Source organism: Zeus faber (genome assembly GCF_960531495.2).
Source record: "Zeus faber genome assembly, chromosome: 17".
Taxonomy (NCBI): domain Eukaryota; kingdom Metazoa; phylum Chordata; class Actinopteri; order Zeiformes; family Zeidae; genus Zeus; species Zeus faber.
In genome coordinates, this window is record NC_137204.1 from 8856221 (window position 1) to 8879307 (window position 23087).

Genomic DNA, 23087 nt, shown 5'->3' on the forward strand with positions numbered 1-23087 from the left:
CCTGAAATTTCACGCGAAAGCCGAATATCCCTAACTTTTTGTGAGTAGTGTGTGTATGTGTGTGTGTGTGTGTGTGTGTGTATGTATGTATGTATATATATATATATATATATATATATATATATATATATATATATATATATATACACACACACACACACACATTTTTAGTTATTTATTTATTTTTCTGGGGGGGAAACAATATTGTAACATCTCCTTTTCTATTCTAGTACTAGAAGGAGGAGTTTGTTTCCATTTCTGGTCCGGATTAGATGACGTCAGTCGACAGCCAGCGCCCCTCCGAGCGACACAGGCTGAGGCTCAGCCGCTCGCTCACCAGCAAATTAGTGGCAGACGTCAGGGAACATGGCGGAGCTGTCACTCTGCACCGAGTGAAACAAGCGCCGTTTTCACACGGACACCTCTGGGATTGGACACTTGGAACGAAGGTAGACGGATCGGGGCCGAGGTGAGCCGAGTTATCAGCGCGTCTGAAGGTGTTTCGCTGACCTTAACTAGCTAATACTCCATACGTAAAGCTAATATGGCGTTAACTAGTGGATGAGAGGTTCGAGTCTTTATTTTGAAAGTCGCGCAGTTAAAAACAGAGCCGTTCGATTTTCAGCCACGTTCGACGTGAATTATTCCAAATGCCTTGGAGTTTGAATTAGTCCTCAGTAATTTCAGTTAGTGAGTCGAACGTTCACTTGCCTGACACTGTTTTGCTGGCGTGTCTCCCGACCCCCGAGTCATCTAGACGGTTTGCTCGCAGGGAGCGAATCGTTCGCGAGTCTTGTATCACTAGTTGACTCGCGTGAAGCCCATGGCACCGTGTCGGTCAGTCCGCCCATGGCACCGTGTCGGTCAGTCCGCCCTGACACCGTGTCGGTCAGTCCGCCCTGACACCGTGTCGGTCAGTCCGCCCATGGCACCGTGTCGGTCAGTCCGCCCGGGCACCGTGTCGGTCAGTCCGCCCCGACGCCGAGCCGAGCCGCTGCCGTTCGACCTCGGACCGAGTTATGGACAGAAGATAAAGCCGTCCTGATTGACAGTACGTGTAGCTGAACATGTCTCGCCTCCCATTTCCAACCCAGCCAGCGCGATCACCTTATCCAGCCGAAGCCATGTCAGACAACCAGAGCTGGAACTCTTCTGGTTCGGAGGAAGACCTGGAAGCGGATCCGTCCGGGCATCCAGTGGGTGGCTCAGTGGGTTTCGAGTTCAGTGGGATTCTCAGTAAGGTAAGTTTATTTATGTTTTATTTTCCCTAAAAGCTGTACAGGCAAGACTCCCTGGTCTGATTGGATTGGTTGACTCTTTTACTCCACTTCTTTTACCCGTTTACTTGGATGCACTCAGCCTGTGTATCCCTTCGCACGGATTGTTTACACGGGTTACAGTACTTGTTTTTAAATTCATGCTGATCCCTGGATAATGTTCATGTTGATGGACACCGTGGAAACACATGATAGGATTGCAAGCGCCTTGCCAACACAGCATTTTATGAGATTAAGCCAATCCTCCTGTCCAAAAACTCACCTGTTGAATTATGTTAATCCATGTGCATAGGGTAAGCATTGTGAGGATGATATGCCTTGATGATACTTTAAGACAAACTCTTTCGTAACTGTAATGCATTTTGTGTGTCTGATCGCCCTGTATTTAGCATCAATTCACATGTAACACACTGAGATTTCTGCCTTTCCAGTGGACAAACTACATCCATGGCTGGCAGGACCGCTGGGTGGTTCTAAAGAACAGCACATTGAGCTACTACAAGTCTCAGGACGAGCGGGAGTTCGGCTGCCGGGGGTCTCTCTGCCTCAGCAAAGCTGTCGTTACGGTGAGCTTTGGATTTTATTGCTTTGTGCAGATGGAAACCCTGGCAACTAATTCGTAATGATCAATTTCAATGAACTTGCTATTACTGACTCCAATGCAATTCTTCTTGTAAGTGGCCAGATTACAAGCTCTCCTTTCTAAATGGTGTTAATGGGTCAAGCCAAGAAATGGCCAGCACAGATGGATAGATCAAAAGAGCGTGGTCAGGGACACTGCTGTTTCATCTGGCTCAGGCACCCTTCCAAGTCAACACATGGAGTGTTAAATAGGACAGCAAGCTGTTTGCCGTCTTAAAGTGCCGTCACTTAATTTTCTAGAGTTTGCCCCACATGCTTTAGTGGTCTAATTAAAGTATAGCCATGTTATTTTGGAGTGTTTAGCTCTGAGGACTGAACGATCCAGCCAAACACTGTCTTCCATGTGGATTAAAAGCCTCACCTTTTCCCATCATGTGGTTTCTCCTCGTCCTGACTCATCTCTGGTTTCAAAATAGTGAGCAATCTAGTCAGATGAGAACTGCAACCCTGAGCTTCCTCAGACAGCTACTCCTCTGTTGAAGTACATAATTTCTTCAAGGAAAGTGATAGTATTCTCAATGCTACCAGGCTCATCATGTGGACATTCAACACAATGGAATAACAAATTCCAAGTTTGTACTTGAGTTAAATTGCTGTGTGGTTGTAGTTAATCTATGTCTAACTTTCAGTATTTAATATATAGACAAATTTTAAGTGCATTTGTTAGTACCGGCTTTTGACATTCTCAGACTGTACTTTACTTTTCACCTCCATGTCAGTTATTGACTGAAGCTCAGACTCTTGCAGACCATCTAGTAAAAACAGGAATGGAAAGAGTTACTGTTCCCAGGCAGCATTAAGCAGGCTTTGCATTTTCCTCTATTTGTGTAGCTTTAACCATTCCCAGCTTATGTAAATATCACTCTCTGTGTTGTGCACTACTGTAAATGTTTCTCATTCTAGTGCCGTATAAGTCTTGCCTTCAAGTGCATGGGATGAAAAGTTTCAGCTGGTGACTTTCATGCTGTGTCTGTTTAATAATTAATTTTGTTTTCTAGTATTTATTTTGTTTATTCTGCATTCATGAACACCAATCGAGTGTATGTGTGTGTTTGTTTTTCGAAAAGGCTAACTTGCCCTCCATTTGTGGCCTTTAAACAATGGTTAAATCAACAGTTAAATATTTTCACAAGGAGTTATCGCAAGGGAACAGGGATGGTGGTAAGCACGTATTCCAAGTCTTACATGTCCAGAATGTTAGGACACATTAGTGTAATTGTAATATCTCAAATTTGAATTGTACCATGTGCCTTGCATACAAGACCAGAGGGAATCAGGCAGCCTTATTGAGATCGATATATCCTTTGCAAGAGACCTGAGGCTCAATGCAATTGGACAAAAATATAAATTAAAACTTTATTATATTCAGATGACACTCAGAGGTTAACACTAATTCTTATTACTCAGATGCCGGCAAATACATTTATAACCAAGTAAGGACAATATAAACACCCCCCCCAGATCATTTCCCTATTTTGATTTAACTTTGAAAGAAGTCATCGACTCGGAACAGAACAAAAGCTTCCATAGCTAATTATTTAAGTGGACACAGAAAGGGAATCAAGACAATAACACAAAACTGAGTGATTCCCCAAATTGTATCGACCATTAAATTCATTTGCAAACAGAGCAGCGAGCCCTCACTACACAAGATTACGATAAAAGTTCAGGGTACTAAAACATTGATACATTCAATTTCAAGACAAAAGCTATCTAGTGCCTCTTCATTGCAATTAATCGACAAGACTGGTGATGCTAAGTCGGCCTTACAGAGGGACTGCCCTCCAAAACTTCTGCATCCCACCTCCAATGGTAACAACCCCAGCCTTATCTGTAGAAGTGGCTAACCAGGCCTTCTTGCCATGCCCTCGTCTCCTGAAAGTCTTCTCATTGAATGGTTAGCTCCGGCATTTCAACGTCAGGTTAATGTTGGGTCTGAGATCACCTGCCACGTCAAGTCAACGGCCAGGCCCGTCAATGTTCAGAAGCCTAGCAGCCTTCTCTCTGGCTGTGAAGTTCATGAGTTGCTTCATTGGTTTCTATCTCTGACTGCTGTTGATGGTACTGCCAATGGTCTCCTCAATGATCCTATGCATATATGTATGTATAATGTAAAATGTAAAATAATTGTAAAGTTGTCTACCAAAGGCAGACCCAGGGTGGAAAAAGTAGGCTTTGGGCCAACGGTGAAGTCAGAATATTGCATTAAATTTGTCAAGGTGCAAGCGAATACAATCGGTACAATACAATGCTTTCTACCATCCTTTGGCGGGGTCAGTAAGGTCAATTATAATCAGCATCAAGTTTTTCTAATTGTTTCTAAAGTTAATGTTCACTCTCAAGTGAAGCATTACAGATGATGCACAGGGCTGGTCATGTTAAAGTGAAGGGATGGTAATGTTTATTTTGAGTGTGCAGAGGCAAGATACTTTTTTTTTTTTTTTTAACTAAGTTTGGCGATTCAGAAGGTAGATGCAGCAAACTTTGAGTAATGGCATCTTGGCATTGTGGTTGCGTTGAAGATGTAGGCTTATTTGTACCGGGAGATAAACAACACCTTGTCTAGAGCACGTCCGTCTAGAGTTGATCTGCAAAGCTGGTCAGCAGTTGGCCACGTGTAGTCTTTGACCTAGTCCTGTAAATGTCATCTGTTCATAGTCATGGCTGCTGTCGCACTACAAAGGTAACCTATTTTGTGGTCGGTGTAGTCATGGTTTGTATTTGACTACTTTGGCGAACAAGAAACTAACATAACACTACTATTTTGAAAGTTACATTGTTTATAATTCTGATTATACTGAAGGGATATTACTAGGGCTGCTCCTAACTAAAGATTTTCCTAGTCGACTAATAGTCGTCAGTTCAAGCCATTAGTCAACTACTCGTCGAACGTTTATGATATTAATTTAAATATTTCAATATATGTTTTTGGGGCATCAGGAAATGGTTTGAGTTCTATGGCTGCGAAAGCATGTTATAACTAACATTATTGACACTATCCTACATTACAGATAAATACAAAACCTAATAAGTAGGCTTTGAACTAAAAAAAAAATTTACAAGTGCTGCACGGCACGCATGAAGCAAGCCACCTGTTGATTACCGGCAAAGGATCAAAAGCTGTAATTATTCTTCTGAATGTATCTAAACAACCAGCAAGGAGACTGAACATTTGTTTTTGTTAAAATTTGCCTCAAATCAAAAGCCCTCTAGAGTTTCATACATGGGTCCAGCCATATACTGTAGGTTTTAAGGTTATTTTGACAAGGCACAGCTCCAAAATGGATTTTATTTTATTTTATTTTTTCCCTTTTCCTCTCCCTTGCGACCAACCAACCAATAAAAAACTTGGTCGACTAAGACTGGCCTCGTTGACTTACTTGTGGTCGACTATTTGGGGGCAGCCCTAGATATAACTGTACTAGCATTGGTTTTAGATCTGTGGTTAGTTATTTTGTGTAACTTGTCTCGTGCACTCAGTTTGTGTGTAAATGGTGCAGCTTGAATCAGTCTTAGTTTTAGTCTCTTGTTAGTTGGCTTTGTAGCACCGTGATTAGGTAACAAATGAGAGGAAAATATATTTATCTGTAGCAATATACCAAATTAAGCTGTAATAAATAGAAACCATGACGTTGGTGGCATTGGATGTTGTTAAAGTGCATTTAATCAGGAAATGATTATATTTTTCATATGTAACATGCTGTGTATCATTAAAAAAGTTTGGATAAATAAGCGAAGATGTCACTGGGACCGGAAGTGGTAGCTCTCACCGGAACCAGAAATCTCCTCGTCTGTATTGAGTCAACAGTGTGTACCCTCTCATCTCAACTAAGTAAAGCACAGCAAAGACGTCACCGGAACCGTAAGTGGCAGCCCTCACCGGAAACGGAAATTTCAACCGTGTGCACCGTCTCATCTTATCTCATCCAGTCACGGTCCTTTAATTAGCGTCCCTAAGTTACGGGTCAAGTTTTCAATTAGACCTCGGGAGGGAGATCCTTTTGACTCTCTGTCTCCGAAAACACACCCTTCTTATGATCCTCTAACTGTAATATCACAACAGAAACAACCACAGCAACAGAAATGGCAGCAACCTCAACACCAGCAGCAACAACAGCAAAACCAAAGCAGGAGCAACAACAGAAACGCACATGCAAAGACCTCACCGGAACCGGAAGTGGTAGCTCTCACCGGAACCGGAAAAGTCACTCAGGTTAGAGATGTTAGAGATGTTGAGTTGAGGTACAAAGTTAGAGATATGTAAAATAGGGTATAAGGTTAGAGATGGTTAAGTTTAGGTATAAGGTTAGCAGCAGCAACGACAACACCAGTTAAGGTATAAGGTTAGCAGCACCAACAACAACACCACCAGCAGCAATAACAACACTAGCCGCTACTGTACCAGCAGCAACAACAGTGCAAAAGCGAAGAAGTCACTGGAACCGAAGTGGTAGCTCTCACCGGAACAAGAAATCTCATCTGTATTGAGTCAACAGTTCTCAGGGAAGCAACGCACAGCAAAGACGTCACCGGGAACTGGAAGTGGCAGCCCTCACCAGACACTGAGATTTAAACTGTGTGCACCATCTCATCTTAATCCAGTCACAGTGGATGGTTAAGTTTAGGTATAAGGGTAGCAGCAGCAACGACAATACCAGCAGAAACAATAGCAGCAACAGAAAACAGCAGCAGCAATAGTAGCAGCAACAGCGCACAAGCGAAGACGTCACCGGAACCGGCAGTGGTAGCTCTCACCGGAACCAGAAATCTCCTCATCTGTATCGAGTCAACAGTGTGTACCATCTCATCTCAGCAAAGTAACGCACAGCAAAGACGTCACCGGGACCGGAAGTGGTAGCCCTCACCGGAAACGGAAATTTCAACTGTTTGCACCATCTCATCTTAATCCAGTCATGGTCCTTTAATTAGCGTCCCTAAATTAGGGGTCAAGTTTTTCACTCTGACCTTGGGAGGGAGATCCTTTTGACTATCTATCCTAAAACACACCCTTCTTATGACCCTCTCACTGTAATATCACAACAGAAACAACAACAGCAACAGAAATAGCAGCAGCAGCCACAAAACAACAGCAGCCGCAGCAACATCAACTCCAGCAGCAGCAGCAACAAAAAACAACAGCAAAAAAGACAACAGCAACGCACACGCAAAGACGTCACCAGAACCGGAAGTGGTAGCTCTCACCGGAACTGGAGAAGTCACTCAGGTTAGAGATGGTTAAGTTGAGGTATAAGGTAAGAGGTAATTTAAGTTAGGAATAGAGATGCTTAATTTTAGCCATAAGGTAAGCTAGGGTTAAGTTTAGGTATAAGGTTAGTAGCAGCCACAGCACCAGCACCAGTAACACAGACAGACAGTCAGTCAGTCAGTCATAGACTGAGCAAAGGGAGGCGCAGATGTAATCCTCAATCAGCTTCTCGAAACACTTCATGACCACCGAGGTGAGGGCCACCGTACGGTAGTCATTCAGGCAGGAAGGAGAGGTGATCTTCGGGACAGGGATGACGGTGGACGTCTTGAAGCAGGGCGGGGCCACTGACTCGGCCAGGGAGGCGTTGAATATCCTAGTAAGCACCGAGGGTAGCTGGTAAGCAGAGTTCTTCAGTACTCGCCCAGATATTCCACCTGGGCCTGCTGCTTTCCTGGTGTTCACCCACATCAGAGCCCTCCTGACGTCCTGCTCAGACACAGAGTGCGTGCTCATCCCGGCGAGCTGGCGGTGTTGTTGCCAGCCTCAAACCGTGCATAAAAGGAGTTCACTTCTTTGGCTGGGAAGGGGCTGCTCTTGTAGTTCGTAATAATCCGCAGCCCCTGCCACAAGTGTCTGGTGTCCCATTGCTCCATCTTTCGCTTCACTGTGTCCCTCTACGCCTGTCTAGCGTCTTTCACCACCCTCCGCAGTTTGTACGATGCCGCTTTGTAATTGTCCATATTTCCGGATACAAGACCGTCGTTGTAGGCGGCCGAGCGAGCATTCAGAGCACCACGGATGGATTTATCGATCGGTTTTTGGATCGGCAGTATCCGAAGTTTCACCGTGGGAAGGATGCTGTCCGCTAACGTAGCTATGAAGCTCACAGCTGCTTCCATAAACTAGCTGACGTCACTGGAACTTGATTGAAACATGTCCCAGTCTTTTAAACAGGAAGTAGCGAGATGGTGAAATGATCCGATTTCCCGAAAGCAGGGAGCGAGACGGTCTTGTATCCGTTCTTGTATGGTGTGTCAGTGGTTCCATTTGTCAAAAGTGACAAATGGTAATTTCTCACAAGTGTTGCATTTTCCTGTCATCAATCCTTTTGGGAACAGGCTTCCTTCCTGTTTGCAGTTCAGCCTTCTGACCTGGGAAGGAAATGGACAGCTAGGGTGAAATCAAGGGGAGGCAAACCCTTGTCAAGGAACCTCCACTCTGTTGAAGGAGGTGGAGTCAACTGTAGATGAAACTGCTAGGGTTTCTTGAAGAGTTCAGCTATGAAGTGTAGCCAGATTACGAGGGAACGAAGCTCGATATATATCATGGTAGATAATTAAATGGGACGTGTTTGTAAGTCAATGTTATTTGTGCTTTTCCCAGCTGATCAAAGTCAGGCTCTTGTTAAATGTCCTAGACCAGGCATTTTGAGAATATTGTACTGTAATAAAAATAAATGAGGAGAACAGAAATTTGTGGGGTTTTTAGTGACCCACTTTTGGGGACCTTTTACCAGGGATTAGGATTTGATACATAAACTTAAGCCAGGTTTCCAATTTTCAGGACTGCGTCGCGATGTTTCTCAAGCTACCATTTAGAGAGAGATGGTAAACTGAGCGCCCGCTTGTCTAAATCCAGTTCAGATTCTTTCCACAATAACTACACATACTGACACAGCATAAAGAAAGTGTTGTATAAACTGTTGATTTTAGTTTTGCTCTATATCACTCCATGTTACTAAACAGCCTTTCATGTCATCCATACCCTATCTGTATTATTCTTTTTCACAGCCTCATGAGTTTGACGAGTGCCGCCTGGACATCAGTGTGAATGACAGCGTGTGGTACCTGAGAGCCCAGGATCCTGAGCACAGACATCAATGGATGGACTCCATCGAGCTTCACAGGGTGAGACAAACATACACAGTGTAACTCTTAAGGCTTGTTCTTTAGTTAAAGCCTGCAGCCAAAAGCAAGACACATTGGGCTGCATTGCTCCTCTGTGCATGAGCCAAAATGAACTTACTCGCTGTGCTTAGTTAATTAATATAGTGCATACTGTAAAAACTGAAGTTTTATTTTCCTATTTCTATTTCTTGTTTTTCCTCATAGTAATTGTTATTGTAATATGATTAACGACTTTTATACATAAAATATTGACAATTTGAATATTGACGTGCAAGTAGAAGTAGCAAAGCCTTTGTATTTTGATGCGGACCCTCTGCAGTACTGCAGGGAGTCCGCCGATTTAGTTTTGTGTGTATATATATATTTTTTTATATACATATTTTTTTAAATGTATTTTAGAAAAAAAAATCATTTAGTCAACTCTAACTAGCTAAGAGTGACGCTGTCCTGCCTGAAATTAGCAGCTGATTCCCCGCTTCTGACGTTACGGTGCGTTCACAAACCTCCGATTTTTGAGTAATATTCAAAAACCTCTGAATTTTCAATAAAGTACTGTCTCTCTGACAGACTTAACTGGTGCATGGCAGAAATTAAATAAAAACAAATGGTTAATGCTTTGTATTATTATGGTGCTATTACAGGCCATTTAAAACCCCTTTTCCAGTTTCATTGAAAACTTGATTTTATTTGTGAAAACATGGAGAGTGTATTTCACTTTTCTTTTTTTTCTACACGCAGGCACGTCACGCTCTGTCTCTCCAAGACGCTGTGGGATTTTCGGTTACATTACAAGCAGGAAACTAACGGAAAAATATCTAAAATAAAACCAGTCTTTTTTGAGAGATGCTGCGCAGGGGAAACTCTCAGTCCCTCCAACTGAGTGGAACGCAGCGAAACCAACTCTTAGTTATGTTTACGTTTTAGCTTAATCCAGGCAGGAAACTAATGGAAATAAATCTAAAATTATAACACAGAGGAACTGAAAGCATCATAACTAAGTATAAACTGTATATAAATTGGTTAATGAGGCATTATATGTAAGTTATTATAGGTCGGCAAACTATTTTAAGTGTTTATTGTGCTTAATGTCTGTGTGGTGTTTCTTTCAGAGCCTCGGAGAAGGGAGGAGAGAAAGAGGAGGAGTCCCGGGACCCGCACTCGTCGCCCCACAGATGGTGCGTTTTCTGGCAAGTCTATGGGACTTAAAGCCGTTTCACACCAGTCTAATGTAGGAAGCAGGTTTGATAGCACGCGGCATGCGCATGCCGAGTCTGGTAGGAAATTTTCACACCTTTGTGTTCTATCTATTATGGAAACCTAATTGACATCGCACCCAGCGCTACCAGTGACTTAGCTTGCTTGTCTAGTCTAGTCTACGATTACAGGAATATATTAAATTTATATACTGGTGTGAAACAGCTTTTACACTTCCTCGGCACACCTTTAGCTATTTTAGAAAGCTTCTGGTGTGTCCCTCTGAGTGTGTGTGTGTGTGTGTGTGTGTGTGTGTGTGTGTGTGTGTGTGTGTGTGTGTGTGTGTGTGTGTGTGTGTGTGTGTGTGTGTGTGTGTGTGTGTGTGTGTGTGTGTGTGTGTGTGTGGACGATATGAAACCATTTTGCCGCTGAAAAATGTGTTATATTTAATAAACTGTGATCAAGAATCCATCTTGAACTGTATTATAATGTAAAGCACAATATCTGGCCAAAACACCAATTATCTCAGACTTCTTTTGGCTGAACTGTGTGAACTTTTTGGGTCACAGCTTCCATTAAAATGAATTTTCACCACAAATTTGATGGCAATACGCAGAGAAATGGTGAATGATGATATGGAATTATTAGACAGCCCTGTGTGTGTACTTTTACAGTTTTTCTTCTTCTTTGACATCACAACGAGCTGAACCTCAAATATTTCTCAACATTTGGGTGAGCAACATGCGAGCGTGGCTGCTTTTGTTTCCACATAAACGTTGGATTAGGAAAGAGGTTTATTTGTTCTGATTCTTAAGGCAGGACCGCAGAGGCAAGGAAGTGCGAGCAAATTCCTCAAATCGAGTCATTAACAACACGGACTGAATTATAATGCACATGTTAACACAGTCGGACCATGCCATTCTGAAAACCTGGCATCCATAATCCAGTTTCCAGTTTTTCCAGGGACATCTGGGTGTCTGGGATTTATGAGGAACTATAACATGGGGGACTGAAAAAAGTAGACTCGGATAAAACAAATCCACTTTGGTTTCTGCTCTGGTCATGCAGCCACTACACTCTACTAGGTCTCCCTCCCAAAACATGTGCTGGGGGAATCCCACTTTCTGGTATTCAGCAGGCCCCCGCCCCCCTATACAGTGTGTATACACACACACACACACACACACACACACACACACACGCGCTTCCTCGTTATTCCACTGAGCTGTTCTGAGTCAGCCAGATCAGGAGGCAGTGAGTCACTCCAGTCCACACCTTGCTCCCCGACCTCCACCCGGCCGGTCCTGTGCCATGAGTCATCACCAAAAATGCTCTTCCTTGCTGGAAAGCTTTAGTTTCCCCTCTGACCTACATCGCTCGCAGCACTCCGCAGCACTCTCCGGGAAACGCTAAACACAGTGGGGGATAGACGTGTTTTAGGAAATGTGATCATGTAAAAATGCAACCCGTTCTGATATTCCTCTTAAAGGGAAAAATATATATATTGTGGTCTAGTAGAATAATGTAGGATGCTTTGTAAAAGCTACTTGCGCTTTTTTCTTTCCAGGGAACAGTTTTATTAGTGTCAGTTTGAGGCTGTTCTCCATGTATACAGTATAAACACGCGATAATGCATATACACAAAAACAAGTCTGTTATTTCTCTGTGCTTGTTTACCTTACACATGGTTGAGTCGGCCTTCCTTTCGCATAGCGCTGTTTTGATGAAGTATTGTTTTTCTCAGTCGGGTAGTGGCAGACCAGCCAGCGAGCAATAATTGAAATCCATGTGGAAACAGGATGGAGTGTTACTGCTGGCCGTTGACCGATAGTTACCTCTGGGTGGGACACACGAGCAGCCATGTGAAGCTACCGTCTCCAAGTGGTGGGAAGTGGTAACACAACTCCGTGCCGTTTCCAACTTGCCTTCCCCTACCAGCTATTTTAAAGGCTGTTACGTAAGAGAGGGAGAGGGAGCCCCTTGACGGGAAGTCTCTCGATATTCATTCCTGTGCTGACATGTTTAGGGTTGATTGGTCATGTTGTGTGCTGCTGTACTGGAAACGTATCTTTATCTTATTTGTTCAATGACTCACTCGCATACACACACATTCACACAACTTGTGTAATAACACTGGTATTACATTGTACATACGGTAACAAGCCAGTTAGTACATATAAATCAATCAACATTCATAATTTATACCCTATTTTACCATTACAGTAATTTATCCACTGCATCATATCACATTTAGTATATTATGTCTATGTTTATGTATCTGACTATTTCTGTTGTGTATTTATCAGCTATTTGTATATATTACTATTTTTGTTTGTTTTTATTTTCACTTCACTTTTTTTCTATTTTATTTTATTATTATTTTTATTCTCCATTTTTTCCTTATGTTAATGGAACACATCAAACCTCACCATGACAAATTCCTAGTATATGTAAATGTATCTACCTGAATATTCTGATTCTGATTCAAAATATGTATTATGGGATAATTTTTCATTTGTACGTGGTTGGCTTAAAACCAATCAAAACTGGCATCCCCACTTAGAAAGTAAAACTAAGCAAAATATAATAATAATATTAATAATAGTAAAAGTAATAATAATAATAATAATAATAACAACAACAGCAGCGCTATTGTTGTCGGGTAGTGAAGATTTGGCGTCGGCATGAATGGGTCTGTGTCTTAGGAAGATGGTGAGTAGTGCTGGCTGTCTCTGACCTTACTTTGGTTCTTGGTATCATGTGATATGCATCGCTGTTTAATTTTGTATTTGAGGTTTGTATCTGTTGTTGGACTGAAGACTTCTTAGCTTCTCAGCTTCACAACGACCATGTATCATTCCCTCCAGGCTGAGTCCGGGTACGGCTCGGAGTCCAGCTTGAGGAGACATGGCTCCATGCTGTCCCTCACCTCGGCCACCAGCGGCTTCTCTGCCACCTCTACCTCCTCCTTTAAGGTGCGTGTTGGACAAAACTAAAATCTATACGGAAATAAGACCCTATTGGATGTGAATCGGGATATCGGCCAAATACCAGAAGAAATAACTGGCTGTCGTCTCCTTCACTCAGAGGGGCCACAGCCTGAAGGAGAAGCTGGCGGAGATGGAGACCTTCAGAGACATCCTGTGCAGGCAGGTGGACACGCTGCAGAAATACTTTGACGGCTGTGCGGATGCCGAGTCCAAGGACGAGCTGCAGAGAGACAAAAGTAAGGGCCACAAACACCTCTCTGCTATCCTGTAATTGTGTTACAGTTACCCAGAACTTACTATTTCCAGTATTGAGTGCAACTCCCAATACATTTCAACTCCACTGTTTTGTATTGTCTCTTTGAAGAGACGCTGAATGGCATCAATTAGGGCATGGCAGAGTAAAATGATGAAAATGGTGTCATGATATGACAACCATAAAGATCTCAATATTCAATGTCCTTTTTTTCCAACAACTGTTTTAAGTAGTTTATTTTCTTATAGATTAAGTAACAACATCAAATGCAGAGTTTTTTATTGACAAAGCTCAGTATTTCCCGCTTTGTCATAGTTGAGTGGAATGGGTTCCATGGCTACTGCTGTGGTGACACCTTCTGCCATTTTTATTTTCTACTGTTTCTCTGATCTCTTGTGGATCTCGATGGTGCCAAAATGGGACAGAAGTAAAATTGAGGTGGCAATACCTGTTTTGTGGACAATTACTACTACCACCACCACTTCTTTTTTACATGAACTTTAAGAGTATTGTTCAGAGTTTTGAACACAAAGTATTTTTTGTGTGACCTGCTACTGAGAAAGCAGTTATTCTGACCTCGCCTCCCTCCCTCTTGGCTGCCACAGCGCTTGCTCACTGCAGCTTGTGCGAGAGTCGCCTGTGGATGACCACTGAGAATGAAGCCCTGCCTTTGTTCTTTTCTCCTCCCTCCCTCCCTCTCATTCTTTCGCTCCCTCTCTCTCCTCCTCTCCTCTGTCTCCCACCCTCTCTCCATCCTGAAGATGAAACCAGACCATTGTTACGTTGTCCAGTTCAGTTCTCTGCCAGTCTGCCAGTGCTTTGCCGCTGTGGTGGTCTCTGTAGCCGCTACCTCCTCCGGACCCCTGGAGGACTCTCAGCGGGGCCTGGAAAGGCCCCTGTCGACCGTCTCCTAACTTTTTTTCTCCTCTTCCCCTCATTTCCTCTCTCTGTCTGTCTTTATCTCCGGCCCTTTCTCAGTTGTGGAGGACGACGAGGATGACTTTCCAAATACTCGAACGGATGGAGAGTTTTTGCACAACAGCAACAACAATGGCAGCAAAGAGAAGTGTGAGTAATTATTTTGGGGAGAAAAACAAGGCGTGGCGGCTTTTTTAATAATCATCCGGGAACAAGATTAGAATATTCAAAAGAGCCAATTTAAATGTTTAATCATCTGTTGGCTTACCGGACAAAGAAGAAATTCATATTTAGTCGGAACATTTCAAGTTGTTGTTGTTTTTTTTTCTAAGTAGGCATGTTTTTTTCGATTGGTTTTAATCGCCTCCAGTGTTCCAGTCCCTGAGTCCGAGGGGGATCAATGGGATAGACTTTAAAGGCGAGGCCATCACGTTCAAGGCCACCACCGCCGGGATACTGGCCACTCTGTCCCACTGCATCGACCTAATGGTGAAGAGAGAGGACAGCTGGCAGAAGAGACTGGATAAGGTAGGGACCGGCTTTCAAAGTTTCCAAGTTGAATGGCCCTCCACATGGCACTCCTCTGCATATTTCACACCACTTTTATTCTGTTCTCACACGTAGGAGATGGAGAAGAGGCGGCGGACAGACGATGGCTATAAATCGGCCCTGAACGAATTAAAGAAAAAGTCTCACTTTGGCGGCCCTGACTACGAGGTGGGGCCACAGTTACAGAGTTCACCTCACACTTGTACCAGTTGGTAGTGGTGAAAAGCGAGTGTTAGATGAATCATAAATCATGTTTTGTTTTGTTGTTTTTTTTTTCCCCTCTTGACAGGAGGGTCCCAATAGCCTCATAAACGAGGATGAATTCTTTGACGCGGTGGAGGCCGCTCTCGATCGTCAAGACAAAATAGAAGAACAGGTAAAGATGATTCAGAAATATGAATTATACAATTATTACAATGAAATATGCAGTCACTTTTCATGCCATTTAAGAAGGCTTGGGGCATAGGAACACACTTTTTACTACAAATATCAGTTAAATAAAATGAATTATGCTTTTTAGTACTTTTTTATTTACTATTACTCCTATTATCGGCAAAAGTCATTGTCTCATGACAATCATCATAACAATGATCATTTGTTCCAGTCTCAAACTGAGAAGACACGGATACAGAGGTTCAGCCTGGTTCTTTCAGGAGACATCTATTCAGCCATCGGCACACACAGATTCTCTGACAAGGTATCCTAGTTCATTTGATCCCAAAAAGCTGTTTAAATTAGAATGTATTATTCTGCTCTATTTGTCCTACATCTTTCTACTCCTCAATCACTTTGCTATTTTACTTCCCTCAAACGATTTGCAGCCCCATCATCTTGATTTTCCTCCCTATTTATTATTATTTTTTTTTTGTATTTCCCATATGAAATATCTTTTCATCTCATGTGTCCTGTCTTCCCCCATCCTACCCCCAAGCTCGCTAGTCACTCCTCTCCCGCTCCAGTAATCATAGCCACTTCTCATGATGTCCACAGATTCAGAGCTGAGGTAACTTCCCATCCCAAACCTGAGCTGTTCCCTCACCCTTCCTTCAAAACCTAACTGTCCCTGCTCTACACTACATAGCCAAAAGTATGTAGACCCCCCTTCTAATGAATGGCTATGGCTATTTCAGCCACACCCATTACCAACAGGTGCATAAAATCCAGCACAGAGCCATGTCATCTCCTTAGACAAACATTTGCAGTAGAACGGGTCGTACTAAAGAGCTCAGTGACGGCTCAACCGTGAAGCGGTCGGCCACAGGGGCTCACAGAACGGGACCGCCTCGTGCTGAAATCCTCTGTCCTCAGTTGTAACACTCACTGCCGAGTTCCAAACTGCCTCTGGAAGCAACGTCAGCACAAGAGTTGCTCGTCGTGAGCTTCATGAACCAGGTTTCTACGGCCGATCAGCTAGGCACAAGCCTAAGATCACCATGCACTATGCCATGCGTCGCCCGGAAAGGTGTCAAGCACGCCGCCATTGGAGTCGGAGGCAGTCGAAAGGCGTTCTCTGGGGTCATGAATCACGCTTCACCATCTGATAGACCTTCCCCGAAGAGTGGAGGCCGCTATAGCAATAAAGGGGAGGACCAACTCGATATAAATGCCCATGGTTTTGAAAGTAAATGTTCAACAAGCACATATAGTTGTGGTGTTCTAGTGTCCACATACTTTTGGCCATGTAGTGTTATCTCTTTATGACTAAAACTGTATGACTAATGACTGACTTTAACCACTTAATGTTTTCTTTAGCTACGTCGGGCTGTGTTGTCGTTATCTAATATAAAATGGCACGATCACTGTCGATGGACTTGTAAACGTCCGTTATAAATGTCGAGCTGCCCCCCGCCCCGTCTCACATCTCACCTCACGTCTCCGTCCACTTCTTTGCAACAACACGCTACAGGCACATTTGAATCTCTATCAGTCCTCACCTGTCCTCCCTTGTTTCCCCAACCCCGTGCCAGGTGGAGGAGATGGTGCAAAACCACATGACCTACTCTCTGCAGGATGTGGGCGGAGATGCAAACTGGCAGCTGGTGGTGGAGGAGGGAGAAATGAAGGTGAGCCAAAGTAGGCCAGTGGTACAGTCCAGCCCTTTCACAGTTGCTTTAACTTCACCATAAAAGGAAACCATATCGAAATGTTAATACAATTGATTAAATATGAAATTATTAAATGATGAATAGAAACAAATCACCATTTCACATTGTTGTTTTGTACCCACCCCCCTCACAGGCAATCTCTTATCACGCTAATTATGAGTGTAATAATAAACTGTGTCACAGTATATATCTTCCCAGTACAATAACATGTAGATATGCATCGTGGAGCTTAAAAAAAAAGGAACCCAATTTCAAAATATACAAATTTTCCAGTTGCATATTATAAACTATCCACTTCTCCAACTGTTCAGCGGGCAAAATTATTATATATATATTTTTTTCTTTTTGAAGATGTAATTAAAATATATTTTTAAGATATAATGCAGGAATTTTTAAGTCTTTCAAAATGTGATTTATTTCATAAGTGATTGTGTGTTATTTGCACTTAAAGCTTTTTCAGAAGGGGCTATAAAATGGTTAAACTTCAGGTTTCTATGTTTGAATTGACTGTATTTGCTTTATTTGACTCAGAATGAATCTCCCGCAGTCGTGACTTACATGCATCAAACTCAAAAATATTGAGAAGGTGCGCGGGAGAAATGACGTCTCCAATGTTCCCCACGCGTCCAGGTGTACAGGAGGGAGGTGGAGGAGAACGGCATCGTGCTGGACCCGCTGAAAGCCACTCACAGTGTGAAGGGCGTGACCGGCCACGAGGTCTGCCACTACTTCTGGGACACGGACTACCGCAACGACTGGGAGAGTACGTCTAAACACATACAGTAGTATGAGTTTAAAACACAGACACACGCTCAGTCAAACCGACCCCACGCCACAAGACGGTGCATGTGTCCTTCCCTCAAACACGTCCCCGTGCTCTCTCCCTTTTTCAGCCACCATCGAAAACTTCAACGTTGTGGAGACGTTGTCGGAGAACGCGGTGGTCGTCTATCAAACACACAAGGTGAGGCTCCCCCACCACGACTCCCACCCGCAGCCACGTGTCTGTTTTCATCTCACCGCGACTAACGCCGAGCGCTCGTGTCCTAGCGGGTGTGGCCGGCGTCTCAGAGGGACGTGCTCTACCTGTCCGCCATGAAGAAGATCCTGGCCGACAACGAGAACGACCCCGACACCTGGCTCGTCTGCAATTTCTCCGTGGACCACGACGACGCCCAGGTGAGCTCTCGTCGCGGTTGTCCGCGCCCTTCTTTCCTCCCTTTCCTTTGTCGGAACGCTGATTTGCAAAAAAAGGCTTCACAAAGGCTGTCAGCGTCGTATGAGAGGATAACTGCCGACAGGGCGTAGGTTATCCAGAGTTAATGGACACCTCAGCAGAAAACCTTCTGACGCACTGAGTCCGTGACAGTGTGGATACGATGCACCGTGGGGTTTAAACCCACTCAACTATTCCACATCATTTATGTTCATTCTTCCTCCAAAATCTATCATTTGTCCATTTTTTGGACTCCTGAGGACTTGACTAATACCTGGAACCCAATCACTGCCATAATTAACATATGATTCCTGTGTGATGGAAATATGTCCTTATATGTTTCAGTCCAGTAAATTGGGTAAATGGGAGGTACTACCTGGCTGTTGGCCAGTTTTATCGGTTTGTAAACCTAAAGTGTAACATTTATGCTCGTATGTAAAGCTTTATTTATTTGTCACTTTTGAACACACGCTGTTACAAAGTGCGAAGAAGAACAGCGTCAAATGAAATCAAACAAGAAACATTTAAGAGAAGCCCCTACAACGTCGATAAAAAGGCAGAGAAAAACAAACGCAATGAAATCCAAGTTAAAAACAGAGACATTGAAACAAAGAGGAAACTGAAGCAGAGATGACGCTTCTTTGTTCTCAACTTCCACAAACAAATGACATTTGTTCTTTGACCAAATGGCTTTGTTTATAACAACTTTGACTTTTTCTTGAAAATGCGGGTAATTGTTAATAAGCAGCCTTTTGCACATAACTTCACTTCACACCTGTCATGTAGAAAGGGTCATGAAAACCTTCTTGACTGCAACCGCTCGTAGATCGGGGGGGGTTTCTGGTACCGCTGACGACTAAAATATGTGATGCTGCTTCATTCCTCAATTTTTATTTGATTTTTTTTTTTCTGCCAAACAGCCGTCGAACCGGTGCGTCCGTGCCAAAATCAACATCGGCATGATCTGCCAGACCCTGGTGAGTCCACCTGAGGGAGACCAGGCGATCAGCAGAGACAACATCCTGTGTAAAATAACCTACGTCGCCAACGGTACGACCTGCGGGTTCAGCTACAGCTTGGTGTCAACTATCAATTATTTAATATCTCTGTCTCTGTCTCTGTCTCTTGTTTAAAGTTGCCTTTCCTCTGTGTCCACAGTGAACCCGGGCGGCTGGGCTCCTGCTTCAGTGCTGAGGGCGGTGGCCAAGCGGGAGTACCCCAAGTTCCTCAAGCGCTTCACCTCCTACGTGCAGGAGAAAACGGCTGGGAAACCCATCCTCTTTTGAGTGGTGCAGGTAAAAAATAAAAAAATAATGATAATACATTTGAATTAAAATGATTATTTCATTATGGGGGCGGTTTCGCAGACGGGGTTTAATCTAAATCAGGACTAAAACAATGCTAGTAAAATGAATCCCAAATGTAAAGATGCCTCTCTGAGACGTCGCTTGATTTAAGATGAATTAGTTCTTGAGCAGGAAGTCCTTGGACTGAGGTCATGAAGGACTAGACAGCTCCTTCTGGTCGGTTCTAGTCCAGATCATCCTGGTCGACCTGGAGGCCACGTCCATTAACACAAAGATTTAATTGAAGTCTTCACTTAGACCTAGATTAGCTCTAATCTGCCTTCTGGATATCCCATTTGTTTAACCTAGACTAAGCAAGTCTGAGACTATTTTACACCATGACTGAGAGAGGTCATTTCAGGTAGTGCACATTAAAAGTGGGACTCTCTTGGGTCTGAGATTACACCTCATCTGCGTCCGTCGAGCCGCCTCCATATGCAAAGTGCAATGTTTTCAGATGTATAACAAAGTCTTTCAATGTTTCCAGCGTTGTTCACCTCTGCAGAGACACGCAAACGTGACCCCGAGCTTCAAGTGGCTTCCTGACGTGAAGACTTTAGATTTTCATTCTCCCACAGTTTAGCAGCCACAGCGCCTCCCTGCGGGAGGAAGACGCTGCTTCCATGCAAGTAGGAAAAGGCTTGAAATAACAAACCAATTTAAGAAAATAAATATTGAACAATTTATTTGGGTTTTATCAAAATATAAAATCTTCTGTTAATAATTATAAATATGTAAATGTGTCCACATGCTAAAATATATGAAAGAGATCTTTCTTTTTGTAGTTCCATTTTTACGGTAATAGTTTTTATTTATGTGGAATTTGCTTTTAAAGAGAATAGCTTTCCTTAATGCTGCTAATTTTCTATTAGTCCAACAGAATGTCTGTGATAAATCCATTGTGTTTAGAGCAACAACAAAAAAAAAAAAAAAGCGACTGCTGCGTTTGACTTCTATGACACAGTCTCTCTGGTGAAAACACCGCTTTTCTGGTGCCGATGGAGAGACGGGACGAGAGGATTTTTTTTTTTTTTTTTTTTAATGTAGAGGAGACGTTCCCTTTTGTACGCCATCAACTGGGCCGATGATGATGTCATTGCTGACATCGTCGTGACGGAGTTGTCCGACGTGGATTGTACTGTTCCTTTTTGTTTTTCCGCCGATTACCGCCCAAAGTCGACGAACGCTGACGTGACGGAATCGAACCTAAAATGCCTTAGAATAACAGGAGAGAATGCTTTAGGATGAAGTACAGGGTGGTGGTAGCTCGCCCTGAAAGTCACTAGAAGTGCCTCTAACGGCCATTCCCCCCCATTAACTGTCTCACCCTCATCGTTTATTTTTATTTGGAGTTTTGCCGTGAACCTCTCAGAATCATGACATTTTTCCCCTCTTTCTCCTTAATGTTTAGTTTGCTGTAAAAAAATCATAATGTACACAGATGGTTATTTTCAGGGGTCCGTGTCATTCTACCTTCCAGACCATTGAGACATCTTATTGTGAATGCAATCTTTCTTTTTGTGAATAAAAGAAAGAATCTGTGATTTATTCCCACACGAGTCACGGTGCGTTTTGATGTGGTGACACCGCCAGCGCTGGGAAGCCCTTTTACACTGTTCTTCAGTCATTTGTGTGTATAGATTACATTTTTTTATTTGTATCCTAAGTACTTGACTTTTGAATATTTAGACCTACTTCATATGGCATATGGCACACCTTGACTCAAACTTTTTTCCCCCCCAATTTGTTGCTGTAACTTTATTTTGATAAGTAAAGAACTACAAACCTCAGATCTAATTACAGGTTACACATTTTGGCAAATAGCCTAAATGAGTCAAATTGGATACGAATTGGGTGGAAATTTGTGGAAGACATTAGTTATAGCTTAAAAGTAACACCAGATTGTTTTTGGATGGACCTTTCTGAATTACAACCTTTACTGTATCACATTAGCAGTCATACTGAAGTCAAGTATTTAATATTATTTACTATTAAATACTTAGTATTAATAAATAATCAATGCAAAGTATGTTATTTTTCAACCACTTTCTGTGGACATTGCGGATCACTGTTGAAATCATTTATTTGCTGGTATTTAATGTACACAAATTATATGAATGCATAATAAATGAACGGGAATGGGAATGCATTCAAATTCCCATATCGAAGCTTTTCATTGAGTTGACTTTAGGGGAATGACAATAAGACGAAGCCTGATGATACTGAGTCTCTGCTCAGTGGAAAGGGCGAAAACTATGAAGCCAGATGTCTTCACTTCAGAGCCAATGATAAGTTTCATTTCTAGTGAATGTTGTCATTAGAAATGTATTAAATAAATGTAGACAATAATGCTGTTTGTATTGTAATAAAGCTGCACTGTGGCATTCTGCCTTGTATAGAAAGTTAAATGTTTATTCTGTAACTTTCTGGCCGTCACCTTGAAAGAGAACATTCTCTAAAGTATTTTGAGCAATGATACTTGGGAACACTTCACAAAGTTAAGTTGTAGTGAGACAAAGAGCAACCAACACTATCAAAATGTTAGGTTTTTTTTCCCAGACAAGACTAATAGCTAGTTGGAAAGTGACTGGATTTACATGGCAAATAAATATTCTTCAAATATGTATCCAAAGCATTGTGTGCTTTAGTCCACAGCAGGATAGAGGTTTCAGACGCCGGTATCGTCAGATGCACGCTTATTTTCTCACACACAAAGTGATTTGATCTTTTAGTCGATAGAGTTGATGTTACGTCTCCATGGCGAAACCATTGTGAAATCTTTTACATAGGGAGGTGCGGAACAGGATGTAGAACGGACATTTCATTCAACCGCTAAACCAGGAAGCATCCGTGATAAAAAAAAAACAAAACATTCCACCACGAATACCTGTCACACAGCGGCACCTGCGGAGGTTGCTGCTACCGTTTAAGCATTTATTCGGCAATTATATTAAAATATCCAAAACACATTCTGCATTTTACACTCAAATTCAAACTGATGTTTTATTGCAATTGTACCATTAACTCTGCCGCAAATTGTTGACTTCTGCAAAAATATTATTTTCTAGATGTAGGAACAACAACTTGAACAGCAGCAACAGGGCATGTAGTAAAGAAGACGGTCGTGCATGGAGGGTGTATTTCCATTGTCTGACATAAAGGACTCGGCTATTGCTTTTAGCAAAACGTCACCTTCCAGAACGGTGTAAAAGGCATTTGGTGCAAAAAGTAAAAGGCCGTTGCAAAACATTCTGAGAAATCCCTAGTTCTACTGCACACGCACACGGCACAGCTTATATGGACATGAGAATTTAATTCCAAAAAAATAAAAAATAAAAAAACCTTTTTCCAAAAAGAAAAAAATATTCATCAGCCACCTGGCTTCAGTCCTTAGTGCAAGTGTTGGTTTTCGCTTCTTGTCTCATGGTCCAAACACTCCTCGAGCTGTTTGATTAAGAGTCACTTGTTTCCACAGTGAGGT

At 42.6% G+C, this 23087-nt stretch overlaps 1 protein-coding gene across 3 annotated transcripts; it reads left to right on the forward strand.

Moving 5' to 3' along the window:
• Positions 1–326: 326 nt before the first annotated feature.
• LOC307243297 (ceramide transfer protein-like) lies at positions 327–20231 on the forward strand. Of its 3 annotated transcripts, none has more exons than XM_080018030.1 (20): positions 327–469; positions 1095–1241; positions 1709–1843; positions 8919–9035; positions 10145–10210; positions 13097–13204; positions 13317–13455; positions 14451–14540; positions 14761–14918; positions 15015–15107; positions 15229–15315; positions 15544–15636; positions 15871–15942; positions 16907–17002; positions 17675–17807; positions 17938–18008; positions 18095–18223; positions 19181–19310; positions 19419–19555; positions 20094–20231. In XM_080018030.1, exons 2-19 carry the CDS (start codon positions 1125–1127, stop codon positions 19544–19546), a joined length of 1962 nt encoding a protein of 653 aa, XP_079874156.1. In that variant the 5' UTR covers positions 327–469; positions 1095–1124; the 3' UTR covers positions 19547–19555; positions 20094–20231. The 3 variants fall into 3 exon arrangements, with proteins under 3 accessions (XP_079874156.1, XP_079874158.1, XP_079874157.1); XM_080018031.1 differs by having other exon boundaries at positions 378–449; XM_080018032.1 differs by lacking the exon at positions 15871–15942.
• The last annotated feature ends 2856 nt before the right edge of the window (positions 20232–23087 follow it).

Excerpts from the sequence above, each read along its gene's own strand:
- LOC307243297 (XM_080018030.1), top strand. The coding sequence starts at position 1,125 with ATGTCAGACAACCAGAGCTGGAACTCTTCTGGTTCGGAGGAAGACCTG. Across the intron at positions 13,456-14,450 it reads CGAGCTGCAGAGAGACAAAA|TTGTGGAGGACGACGAGGAT; the intron begins GTAAGGGCCACA and ends GCCCTTTCTCAG. Across the intron at positions 17,808-17,937 it reads CTACCGCAACGACTGGGAGA|CCACCATCGAAAACTTCAAC; the intron begins GTACGTCTAAAC and ends TCCCTTTTTCAG.